Here is a 13,544-nt window from a genome sequence, read left to right on the forward strand (position 1 = left end):
ATCATAAACAGCACTGGGGATAAAGGGCACACCTAGCACAGTCCCTTGTTGATATCAACTTTCTCCTCGCTCCTCATCTTCTCCCATTGAATAAAACGGTATATTCTACGTAAATCTCTCTTAACAGCTATATCCCCTTCGAAAACATATAAAACGTTGCTGTCAACGTTGTGACTTGCTGTTCTAATGTCTAAAAAAAGCAACATGTAAAGCACTCCTTTCTACTCCGCATGTTTCAATACACGGAGAAGGACAAACAAGTGATCGTCCAGACGCCTACAGATTGTGTTGCCATTCTGAAGTTCTCCCAATATGCCATTATATTCTCCACATATGCTGGCAGCTTTCATTCAATCGCCTGCATCGCTAACCTGTATATTACCGATGTCAACGGTCTATATGAGTGAATTCTACCTTCAATATGAGTGACTCCTTAACACGAGTGAATTCTCTCCACTGCAGCGCGGTGGCACCGCCATGCAGAAGATTGGAAAACTAGCCACCTTTTAATTGCCGCTGTTGAATATCCAATGATTTTGGTGGTATGCCGGGCTGCCGTGCAGTCTTGGAGCCCGTCAGACCATGCTGCAACTCAGCCTGAACGCGAGTGCGCTCTTGCGTCCACGATATATGTATATATAGCAAGGTTCTGTTTCGTTGGGACCGGAGCACAAGTGTCCGTGGAGTCAGTGGTGCATCGTTATACCCGGTTTGTGTGTGCACCGTGGATGTGTCTTTGGGTGGGAAAGTTTTTAATGCAGAGTTTACTGTTCTTCCTCGCTCCTCGCATGACGTGATTCTGGGGACTGACTTTTTGCTATTGTGTGGTGCGAATGCTGACTGCCGGACGGGAAAACTCAGTGTCGACACCAGTGTTTCACCTGTGCTCTTTGAACGTGAAGCTTGCCCGGAGAGTGTGTTGTGCGTGTCTGAGGATACAGTTGTGCCCGCCTTATGCGCGACGCGTGTTGCCGTCGCCTATTCATCTCCGTCTCCTATCTCGTTCGATGCTGCAGTGGAACTTGTACATCGGAACTGCCTCAAGAAAAACGTGTTCCGCACTGCGTGGTCTCAGTGACCAATGGATGCGCGTGGCTGTGGGCGCTAAACTGTTCCACTGAAGCGGCAGTGCTACCTTAAGGCCTAAAGATTGCCACGTTTCAGGAAGACTTGCCCGTATCGGTCGCAGTACTTACAGAGCTCCCCGATGGAGGAGCAACGTGTGTCTCGAGCCCCGGGAGCTCGAAGATAGTTTCCATGATTGATAAGTCACTCAGCGATCACAAGCCTCGAGTTTTGATGACCCTGCTTACGAAACATACCTCGGTATTCCAATATGCGCAGCACGATGGCCCGCCATCAATTCCTGCGTCCAGAACTCGTCACCGCATCAACATAGGAGCCGCCCAGCCAATCCGACAAAAACCCTATCGTGTATCCCCGTTCGAACGCAAGATAATCAGCGATCAGGTCCAAGAAATGCTATGCAAAGGCGTCATTCGAGAATGGTCTAGTCCTTGGGCAGCCCCTGCGATATTGGTGAAGAAGAAAGACGGTACGCGGCGGTTTTGTAATGCTTACCGTGGCCTAAGCGCCGTTACTAAGAAAGATGTATATCCGCTCCCACGAACTGACCACGCCATCGACTGTCACTTTGCGGCATCTTACATTTCCTCAATCGATTTACGGTCAGCTTACTGGCATATTCCTATACACAAGGACGACAGAGAAAAGACAGCATTTGTAACACCGGACGGACTATGCGAGTTTAACGTGATGCCTTTCGGGTTGTGTAACGCGCCCGCAACGTTTGAAAGGTTCATGGACACGATATTACGCGGCTTAAAATAGGAAGTTTGCATGTGCTACTTAGACGACGTTGTGATCTTCGGGCGACCGTTTAGTGAGAACAACAAACGTTTGAATTTGGTCTTGAACTGCTTGGAGAAAGCGGGTCCAGTGCTCAACTAAAAAATGCCGTTTTGGGGAACGACAAACTCTTGTGCTATGCCATCTGTTCGCTAAAGAAGGCATCCGACCAGATCCACAAAAGACTGCGGCCGTAGAAGGATTTACAGTGCCCAACTCTGTCAAGCAGTTAAGAAGTTTCTTGGCCTTGTGCTCCTATTTTCGACGATTCATTCCTCGGTTTGCTGACATGGCTCATCCCCTTACACGCCTTCTCCAAAAAGGCGTTCCCTTTGAGTGGTCTGCAGATCGCGACTCATCGTTTAGCCAGCTCAAGTTCCTGTTGACATCCCAAGCAATTCTTCGCCACTTTGATCCTTCATCACCAACTGAGATTCCCACCGATGCCAGCGGCGTAGGCATCGCTGATGTGCTAGTTCAGCGTGTTGGCGACAGTGAGCACGTGATCTCATACGCTAGCCGGTCCTTGAGCCGCTCCGAGCGCAACTACACAGTCACCGAACAAGAGTGTATGGCGGTCATCTTCGCCGTGCAATGGTTTCGTTCGGATCTCTATGGGCACCCTTTCACTGTGATAACAGATCATCATTCGCTACCCTGGCTGGTGAATCTGCGGGATCCCTCAGGACGACTACCGCGCTGAGCCCTCCATCTACAGGAAAACGATTTCGTTATTTGCTACAAAATTGGCTGCGGCATGCTGACGCTGATTGTCTCTCTCGGATGCCACTTCAAACAACTGAATGTGATGCGGACAATTTTGATGAATACATCGCGTTTATGTCCCCGGAATTCCCGGATATGGGTACCGTCATATCCCAGCAGCACAAGGACGAGAGCTTACAACCACTCTTCGCCGCAGCACAGGAGTCACCTGCAGGCAGTCGCTTTTGCCTACGTGATGGTGGCGCGCTGTATAAGAAGAGCTACTCGACCACCGGTGCACGCTACCTTTTAGTTGTCCCCAAGAACCTTCGCCACCAAGTATTACACGCCATGCACGATGACCCAAATTGCGGTCATCTTGGTTCCACACGTACACTCTACCGGGCTCAAGAACGTTTTTACTGGCCTGGGATGCAGAAAGATATTGAACGGTACGTCGCCAGCTGCTCTCATTGCCAGCGCTACAAGCGTGCGCCACAAGCTCCACATGGCCTGTTTCAGCCAGTTCCCCCTTCTAGCGTCCCCTTTGAGCAAGTTGGTATAGATCTTCTGGGCCCTTTCTTGCGATCCTCCAAGGGTAATCGTTGGGTTATCGTTTGCGTAGATCACCCTACCCGCTATTGTGGGAGCGCCGCATTGACATCGGCCACAGCTACAGAAGTTTCTATTTCACTGCTGGCTAACCTGATACTCCAACATGGATCTCCTCGCATAGTAATCAGCGATCGTGGGCGAGAGTTTACCGCGAACGTGGTTGAAGAAACCTTTCGTCTGTGTTCATTTAGCTTCCGCCATTCTACGCCCTACCATACACAAACTAATGGTCTGGTCGAGTGCCCAAACAACGCTTGCCAACGTGCTGTGCATGTACGTCGATTCAGCAGACAAGAATTGGGACAGTATCTTGCCTTTCATTACCTATGCCTTCAATACCGCGAGACACGAGACCAATGGTTACTCACCATTTTTCCTTCTGTATGCTCGTCCGCCACGCTACACCCTCGACACGCTATTTCCCTACTTCGCTCATGACAACGAATCATTTGATGAGATCCTATGTCGAGCAGGAGAAGCGCGACGCCTCGCTAGGCTACGCACCCTAGAATCGCAGGCCCGGTCTGAGATACGCTATGACGGGCGTCACCGCCACGTTTACTTCGATGCTGGTAATCTTGTGTGGCTCTAAACGCCGTTGCGGAAGCGTGGCTTGCGCCAGAAGTTTCTCGCCCACTACGTCGGCCCTTACGTTATTCTGGAGTGCCTCAGCGAAGTAAACTACCGCATTGCGCGTCTCACGAGCGGTGGACGACGCTAGGCCAAGGCTGAAGTGACACACGTCGCGGGTCTGAGGCGTTACAAACCACGAGATGACTGACTCGCCCGGCGGGCTTCGTCTGCCAGCGGGGAAATGTCACAAGCTGTCATTTACCACGCCTGCCGCGCAGACAACCAGATGAAAGGAAGATGAGAACGACGTTAGCCAAGCTGCCGGGAGACCCCGCTTCAACAACCGCGCCTATCAACCAGATTCATCTGGTTCTGCATTAAACACCTCGTGTGTAACAATATATGTATATATAAATTGCGACGTGATGCTCACACCAGGATTCAGGCGGCTGCGTGCGTGTTGTGCCTCTCGCAATAAAAGAGCGCCTAGTGTCACGTGACACCCTCTTCAAAATGAGTGCGCTTTGCAATTTTCGTGCGTAAGTTACGCCGTGAAAGGCCCAGGCATTTTTCTTTCTTTCTTTTTTTCTTCCTACGAGGTGTTGCACACATCACAGCAGGTTTAAATGATGGCACCTTTTTTAATGCTAACCAGTACAAGCGCATTATTTCGGCACGAGGAAGCAAAGAAAGAAAGAAAGAAAGGAGAAAGAAAGAAAGAAAGAAAGAAAGAAAGAAAGAAAGAAAGAAAGAAAGAAAGAAAGAAAGAAAGAAAGAAAGAAAGAAAGAATAAAAAAAGAAAGGTAGAAATAAAGGAAAAGTAAAAACGTTTGCTGTAATACATACTAGCGGGAACCCGGGGCCAGTGTTTACAGAAGTTGCATGGAGTACATGTTGCATGCATGTAGCCGCAAAAGGATTTCCGCTAAATTTCCTTCTTTTGTCTTCAGATCGGCTTGGGAATTTCAAATTCATCATTCATCAAAGAATATGTATTCTATCATAACTACAATGATTTGCTGCGATTTTGCGCGCGCGTCGACATACACATTGCCTTAGTGTCCTTAAAAAATGATAGTATTAAAATACTGCAGGTTACGCCAAAGTAACGCCCGACGCCTCGAACACTAAGATGGGAGAAATCAATGTTCTAACTACATCGAAACTTACTAGAAAAACAACTTACCACATCGAAGTTAATGATGTTCAGTGCTTCTGAGAAGTATGCGTTAATGTAGGTCGGTTTATCGGATTGTTGCGCAAAAAGTTCCGGGTGGAAATCGGTGCTTACGACGTACTCCCGAAATGAGAGGCGAATCGTGTAATGCAGTATCGTTCCATTCGAAAGGTTTCCATGGTCAAAATAATGAGTACTTTTTTTATCCTTCGGGTCTGTCAATTGGATCCAGTTCCTGCATAAAAAAATAGAGAAAGACAGAATAAGAAGTAAGCGTAAGATCTGACCCAACAAAGTGTACCGCCGTCTATTATTTCATATTTCAGTGCATATATTAGTACGGTACGAATTTGAGACCCAGAGTTAATACAAAAGTAGCAATGGAAACGTGGACGTGCGTGTGTAAACGCAGGAACAACGAAGCGCTGTCGAAGAGGTGAGGTTACATTCGCCAACAACACTTCCGAAAGGGATTGATCGATTGAAAACGCTTTCTTTCGACGCGAAAATTTTACGAGTCGAACGGTAAGGCCTAATTGTCCTGCCGCCCTTCCTCCGCTGCCAGGGCCCGACTGATGATCTGTAGCAGCCGGTCAAGGTCATTGCTCCGGAGGATGGTCTCACTTGCTCGAAAGTGGGGAGAAGGTTCTACCGTAGCCCGTGTTCGCTGGTACGTGTCCGTGAACTCTCCGCGTTGAGAGCGTTGCGGTCTGTAATTCAAGGGCGATTTCTGTGCTTCTTGCGCATAGCGGCGACGTTAAGGAATGTCCACTGCGGAGTCAGGCACTTGCTTCTCGAGAGAGACGGAACTGTGCGACGACTTTTTATTAAGCTTGTAGCGGCAGCAGCATCGGCGTCGCACGAGAGTTGACGTAGACGCTCGCGTCTACACGAGGCACGAGCGGCTGGCACGCTCCGGCACGGGCTAGCGTTCCGAAGATCATTAAAGAGAATGCTACGCTAAGCGATCGAGAGTTGGTTCTTCCTCTCCTGTGAGAGCCCTAATTTAGCAGTCTACGTGGTCGCTCGTCGCCACCAGCTCTTTCGTGCCAAATGTGGTGACTGCGCGTCACTCTTCGATGAACGTCTTTGCCGCCCCCTTGGGTATCCATGTTTGTGCCACTGTCGATGTGCCACTCTACAATAAGAAAAAAAATCCCTTAAATTTATCTGGTGCTTAGCGGAAACGGCCCGCGTCACAAGGGCTCTTCAAGGACAGAAATGCCCGGCGCATTAGCAAGCTGTGCGATGAATTCACTAGGTATGGGCCGCGCTTCAGTGTATACCTATCGCCTTGGTTCACGGAGTATGTGCCACTAATTTCGCGGCAAGCGCGGGAACAGTTCATTGTTCCCGTGCAGCAGCGTGCCACGCCTCTCCTCTCGCACGCCGCTCGCTGACTTCGCGGCAGTGCTTGTAGATTTTGCAGCGTGTCGAGAGAAATAAGGGTGAGCGAAGAGTCCTGTTCCCATTTTACGCGTTTCCCAGCGTTCACGCGCAGCAGCGCGCCATGCATTTCGGAGGGCACACGAAGATTTCGCGGCCGCTCTGCTAGATGGCGCTGGGTGTTGTTAGGGAAACGTGAAGGTGTTCCACTGCAGTACACGTCTCATAACTACCACCTCGTTCGACCATGGCAATGCATTGTGGTGATATGTAAACCCAATGCTAACGCATTACTGCCGACAATCATTGTGTTCTTACACTACTGCCACCACATTTCCGCATAGCCCCCTCACCGATTCTGGCATTTGTCCCATTGCGGCACCAAATTTGTGGTGCCCCTGTCGTAGAATGCGTCCGGCTGACTGTGGAACCACCATCGGACTGCTGTCTTGGCTTCATAGTTGCACGTGAATGGCTGTCCTGCCAGGAGCTTCTTCAGCTGACCGAAAACGTAGAAATGACTAGGGGCGAGGTGCTGACTGCATACGGTGAGTGGTCCAGACTCTCCCAGTGACATTACCGGAGCTTGTCGGCGGTTTTGATTGCCACGCTTCGTTGCTCGTACGCCATGGACGTGTGAAGCACAAGCGCCATTTTCAACAACTGACGTCAGCGGCAATGATGTCAGGCAGCGGCGCTACTCCCTTTGCCATTGTTTAACGAGCGGTACCCACTCCTGCCAACATTCCGCGACAGAACATCTTTCTTTGAAGGTTAGCAATACAACCCTGTAGGATGAGCGAATTTCTGTATCCTCGAAGAAGGCCGCCCATATCGAACGAGTCGAACGGTAAGGTCGAGCGAGTCGCTTAACTAAACTCGCTTAACCGTATGCAGTTGCACCCACGGTCCGCGAACTTGGCCACACAGATTCATTCCATTCCTAATATGCCAGTCACTACTTTTGCAGCTTGCAACTGCATACGCCTTCAATCCACACGATTCAATCCAGCATGATGGGAGCGCAGCGCGTTAGCGGCAACTCAGCTGCATTTCCGACAGCTGATGACGCAGGAGCGATGTGGAAGCGGCGTCGTATGCACACGCTGTCGCTTAGGCGACGTGCGGCGCTGCATGAAGCGCCATCTCGTTTCTCTATAACAAACTGCTCCACGAAAGGAGTCAATACGTTGAAAAAAAATTGAAAAATTGAAATTGAAGTTTATTCAAAATGGAAATTACACAGGAAAAGTTGTACAGGACATCTGTATCCCTAGCTCAAGGCTAGTTGGGATCCATGCTAGTTAATAGTTCACAATCTTAACATCAATACGAAGAAGTATAAGTAAGTCATATATACATAAACATTCAATTAAAACATAAGGCAGGGTACGTGTATTAGCTGCGAAGAACCGACAGAAAGGAATTTGTATTTAGTAAATTATACACTGCAAGTGAAAAGGGTAAACATGTGTCCACAATCCAGATGAAAACTATGCAGATAATAGTAATGAGTGATAATGGGTTTTCACTGATAGTGAAAAACATTTTGCTTGTTTTACTTCTGTTGGTAAGCTGTTCCATAGGAGTGCTCCAGTGTTGCTTAACCTTCGCCTTCCATATACATTATGCATTTTTGGCAAGAGAAAAGTTCCCCTAAGTGCGCTGCGTGTATTGCAAGCTAACCACTGCGCTCGTTCGCAAATTCGGTGGACGATTTTCCCTTAAACCCCGAAGTTTCTTTTACACGGCCACTCACGCTTAAGTCGCGCTAATCCCTATTTGTCATTATCATTTATTATGTTTGAAATGGCCCTTGTGCGGCAAGTGGGGGGGGGGGGGAGGGGGGTTGTGGGAAATGTGCATTCATCAGTACCGCAAGTTTTGAGTAGTAGGATACATTTCAAAACAAGTTCTGGCACGGAAAAAAAAAGAACAATACGAAATAAATACACGCGTAGCCAAACAGCACAATAAATAACATAGGTATCAGGTGTTAGTACACTGCGTAGTTCTTTAGCGAGTCTTAAGCTTATTTTTCTTTTGACCAGGAAAACGTGACGGCTCCTGAAATGTGGCGATGGAGACAACCAACTGAAACGTTAGCCTTGCAAAACAAAAAAAATAAATAATAATACCTAAAATAAATTAATAAATTACAAAGTAAGTAAACTCGCTGTTTTTGACAGTTGTGAAAGGGTGAGTTCGATTTTTTTTCAGCATGTCTTCTTACTGTTACATGACGATAATCGGACTAGTACAGCTAAGCTATTACTCACTTCTTAGTGTTGTCCACAAGCTCGCATGTGTAAACACCTATGGCTCCCACTGGCAACTCCAAATCCCATAGACAACACCTTCTTCCCTGTAACAAACCGGTTAGACATCTTTAAAAAAAACTGTTCGTTTGCGTCTTTCGTACTGTCATTGTATAAGCTTCTAAGAGTTACGTTAAATGTCGAAACTGGTCTTCCTCTTTTTATTGAGGTCGCTGTTTCTTGTGCAAATTCTGCTTGTAGTATGGACCAATGACGCATAAATTACTAGTTAACTTTAAAAAATCTATAGTAACACAGCATCCGTCCAAACGTTCCAAGATTTACGACCTGATAGTAGGCTATAGGCGATCTTTTTCTTAAACGGAGAGCGCTTCGCTTAGACGGCTCTATAAACCACGGCACCTTCCAAGATGCGTCATCCACTGGGCAGCATATATATATATATATATATTGTAACGAAGAAGAGAAGCCGCCTGCGTCACAGCACCATCGCTACCGGCATGAGCTCGTGGTTGCTGTCTTTCGCCGAACGCTTGTGACAGGTACCCGTTCGCGCCCGTTGCTAATAAACCTCTTAGCAAGTGGTGGACGTGCTGGGTTTCGACCACCCTGGAACTTCGGAGTCGCACTCTACCCCCCATCATGCCCGACGACGCACGAACTCCTCCAGCTCCTCCAACGGCGCCGGCCACCTTGGTTTGTGCCGGTGCCTTGCGTCAGCGAGATCCCCCTATCTTCTCCGGCACAGATGACAAAGACGTTGAAGATTGGATCTCGTCTTATGAGCGAGTGAGTGCCCATAACCAGTGGGACGACGTTACCAAGTTGAGAAACGTCGCCTTTTATCTTACGGACGTTGCGAAACTATGGTTTCTCAACCATGAAGCCGACCTCACTTCGCGGTTGGTCTTCAAGACCAACTTTACCCAAGTTTTTGGTCGGCCTGCAGTAAGAAAGCTTCGTGCAGAACAACGTTTGCGCACACGTTCCCAAGAGACCGGAGAAAACTTCACGAGCTACATTGAGGACATTGTCGACCTTTGCAAACGGGTGAATGCGTCAATGTGAGAGGAGGAGAAGATCAAACATATAATGAAGGGTATTCAGGACGACGCATTTCAAATGTTATTATCGAAGAGTCCTCACTCTGTCGCTGAAGTCATCGAATTGTGCCAGAGTTACGACGAGTTGCGCAGGCAACGGCTTCACACCCGACGTCCCACCCCGCCCGCCGACTCTCTATCCAGCCTTGGGGTCGACGACTACAACCATGCTACTCTCTTCATAAAAATCCAGGAATTCGTTCGCGCAGAGGTCGCCCGCCAGCTATCGTTGATATCTTCTGTCCAGGAACCACCCCCTGCTTTGCATCCTACGATCCGCGACTTCATTCAAGAACAAGTCTCTCAAGCCGTTCCTCCAGCCGTTGAGCAGCCACCAGTCACGGCTCCTCTCACTTACGCTGAAGCAGTTTCCCGATCTCGTCCACAAGCGCCCCTGCCGCCCTCTATGCATCGCCCACCGACATTTTTGCCGCCATCTATGCCGCTTCACGACCGCCGGCATTTTCCTCCTATGCCGCTGCCCGACCGACAGCCTTTTCCGAATCCTCAACCGCGACTCGGACCTTACCCCCACCAGTGGCGCACGTTCGATGACCGCCCAATATGTTTTGCTTGCGGTGGTGCTGGTCACGTGGCGCACCATTGTCGTCGTGGCATGCCTCCTCTTCAGAACATCCGGCGGGCGCCACCTTTCCCCGCTCCGTTTTCCTCGTCGCCTTCCAGCCTTCCTACTTCTTCCTTTTCCCCTGACCGCCCAACCACCTCTACTCGCCGCTCACCATCTCCCCGCCGTCGCTCGCTTTCTCCGATGCGGCGTCGTCCCGTGTCCACCGAGCAGGAAAACTGATGGCCGCAGTTCCCGAGGCACGAACTGCGTCCACGTCGCAATGCCCAAGTCCTCGTCCCTCTCCAGCCAACGTCATCGAAGTCTCTGTCGAAGGAATCGCCGTCCTGGCGCTTGTAGATACAGGAGCCGCCGTATCCGTAATTTCCGCCGAACTCTGCCGCACACTACGAAAGGTTTTGACGCCTCTCTCCGACTTCTCCCTTCGAACCGCGAACGCTCAAAATATAACGCCTCTCGCTGCCTGTACTGCTCGCGTCTTCATTCAAGGTCTACTGTATACCGTCGAATTCGTCGTGCTGCCCACTTGTTCCCATGACATCATATTAGGCTGGGACTTCCTTGCAAATAATAACGCCGTTATTGACTGTTGTCACGCCGAACTCGAACTTTCTGCACTTCCAGACGTCGAGCCTATCGACAACGACCATTCCAGTGTTAAACTGTTTGTTTCCGAAGACAATTCCGTCCCTCCACGCTCTTCCCTGCTTGTGCCTGTGTCGTGCGCCTCTATTTCTGATGCCACTGTTTTCTTTACGCCCTCTGAGCTGTTCATTCGCCGCCGATGTTCTCCGCTGCCCTTTGCTCTCCTTACTCTTCGCAATGGCGTCACGAAAATGGTCGTCGACAATCCCACAGCCTGCCCTTTAGCTTCATCTCATGGTGAATGCCTAGGCCTTGTTCAACCAGTCGACACATTTTGCATCTTTGACACTCCTGCCGTTTCTACTTCTGCGGGCCTTGGCGCACTTACTTGTGACTCTGCGGTTGATCAGTCACTCCTCGACGCTTTCCACTGCTCCATCGACGATGGCACGTCATCTTCAGAACGAAGCCAGCTTATTGCTCTCCTGCAGAGGTTCCGCGCTTCTTTCGATAGCCATGCTTCCGGTTTGGGCCGCACATCGACTGTTTTTCACCAAATAGATACCGGCAGTCACGCACCTTTACGGCAGCGCCCTTACCGAGTTTCCGCCTCTGAGCGCCGTGTCATTGACCACCAGGCTGCTGACATGCTCAAGCGTGGCGTTGTGCAGCCTTCCAACAGTCCCTGGGCATCACCGGTCGTCCTCGTTAAGAAAAAGGATGGCTCTATTCGGTTCTGCGTCGACTACCGACGTCTGAACAAGATAACGCGCAAGGACGTTTACCCGTTACCGCGCATCGACGACGCCCTCGACTGTTTGCAGGGAGCTGAATTCTTTTCTTCGCTGGATTTACGTTCCGGATACTGGCAAGTCCCCTTGGCACCATCTGATCGACCTAAAACAGCATTTGTGACACCTGACGGATTGTACGAATTCATCGTAATGCCTTTCGGCCTGTGCAATGCTCCCGCCACTTTTGAGAGAATGATGGATAATATTTTACGCGGCCTCAAATGGAATACATGTTTATGCTACCTGGATGACGTAGTTGTCTTTGCCGCTGATTTCCAAACCCATCTCAGCCGTCTCGAGCAAGTTCTCAAATGCCTTACTGTCGCGGGACTTCAACTTAACTTAAAAAAATGTCGTTTTGGTGCCCGAAAGCTCCCTATTCTTGGCCATGTTGTATCACGAGACGGCGTCCTTCCGGATCCAGCCAAGCTCCGCGCTGTCACCGACTTTCCGCAACCAAAGAAGTTAAAAGAGCTTCAAAGTTTTCTTGGTTTATGCTCATACTTCCGACGTTTCATTCGAAATTTCGCTTCCATAAGTGCACCCCTGACAGCCCTTCTAAGTGGCGACAAAGAACTTTCCGCTTGGTCGCCCGCCTGTGATGACGCCTTCACAAAATTACGCCGCCTGCTAACCTCGCCACCTATCCTCCGCCACTTCGATCCTGCAGCGCCCACAGAGGTCCACACCGATGCCAGCGGCATCGGACTTGGCGCCGTACTCGCACAACGAAAAGCGGGCTTTGATGAATATGTCGTTGCCTACGCGAGCCGAACTCTGACAAAGGCCGAGGCTAATTACTCTGTTACAGAGAAAGAGTGTTTAGCCATTATTTGGGCCCTTGGAAAATTCCGTCCTTATTTGTATGGTCACCCTTTCGGTGTCATCACTGACCATCACGCCCTTTGTTGGCTGTCTACCCTTAAGGACCCATCTGGCCGACTTGCTCGCTGGGCCCTTAAGCTACAGGAGTACGACATCCGCGTCCTCTACCGTTCCGGCCGCAAACACACGGACACTGACGCCCTTTCTCGCTCACCGGTCTCCGCTGACTGCGCTTGCCTATCCGCCCTTGAGCCCACAGTTCCATCTCATGCACTGCGCAACATGCCGTCGGAGCAGCGCAAGGATCCCTGGATCAGTGCTCTCACCAGCATCCTTTCTGATCCATCCACCTCATCACCATCGCGCGCTCTTCGCCGCCAGGCTACCCACTTCTGCATTCGCGACGGCCTTCTTTATCGTCGTAATTACCTCTCTGACGGTCGCAAGTGGCTTCTCGTGATACCCCGCCATCTCCGTGACCTTATCTGCGACGCTTTCCACGCAGACCCTCTGTGCGCACATGCCGGCCTCTTCAAGACCTATGGTCGACTACGCATCCGATTTTATTGGCGAGGCATGTATAACTACGTCAGAAAGTTCATTCGCTCCTGCGCTCCGTGCCAACGCCGAAAATTACCTCCCGGACAAGTCTACCCGTCACAACCCCTTCCCTGCCCTCGCCGGCCTTTTGATCGTGTTGGCATAGACATCTACGGACCGCTACCCTCCACACCAGCAGGCAACCGCTGGATTATTGTTGCAGTGGATCACTTAACCCGCTATGCTGAAACAGCTGCTCTGCCGACTGCCACCGCCCGCGACGTTGCATCATTCCTATTACGACATTTCGTTCTTCGCCACGGTGCCCCTCGCGAACTTCTGAGCGACAGAGGCCGCGCCTTTCTTTCCGATGCTTTGAAGGCACTACTCGACGAATGCCGAATCGTTCACCGCACCAGTACAGCGTACCATCCGCAAACTAACGGCATGACCGAGCGCTTCAACCGTACTCTTGGCGATATGCTCTCCATGTACGTCGCCTCTGAT

At 50.1% G+C, this 13,544-nt stretch overlaps 1 protein-coding gene and 1 long non-coding RNA gene across 3 annotated transcripts in view; one reads left to right on the forward strand and one right to left on the reverse strand.

The window, feature by feature from the left end:
* Positions 1–13,544, forward strand: part of LOC139049879 (uncharacterized) — a 225,462-nt gene that overhangs the window by 83,666 nt on the left and 128,252 nt on the right. The window lies entirely within an intron of this gene.
* The window catches only part of LOC139049874 (uncharacterized), a 58,790-nt gene that overhangs the window by 3,471 nt on the left and 41,775 nt on the right, over positions 1–13,544 (reverse strand). Inside the window, exons 6-7 of one of the 2 annotated variants that reach the window (XM_070525731.1) lie at positions 8,605–8,690; positions 5,054–5,174 (exon numbers count right to left, since the gene is read on the reverse strand). In XM_070525731.1, coding sequence (XP_070381832.1) covers positions 5,054–5,174; positions 8,605–8,690 — 207 coding nt within the window. Of the gene's footprint in view, positions 1–4,948; positions 5,175–8,604; positions 8,691–13,544 lie in introns of both variants that reach the window. The other variant, XM_070525730.1, reaches the window with a different exon arrangement.

Source organism: Dermacentor albipictus, chromosome 9 (assembly GCF_038994185.2).
Source record: "Dermacentor albipictus isolate Rhodes 1998 colony chromosome 9, USDA_Dalb.pri_finalv2, whole genome shotgun sequence".
NCBI classification, from domain to species: Eukaryota; Metazoa; Arthropoda; class Arachnida; order Ixodida; family Ixodidae; genus Dermacentor; species Dermacentor albipictus.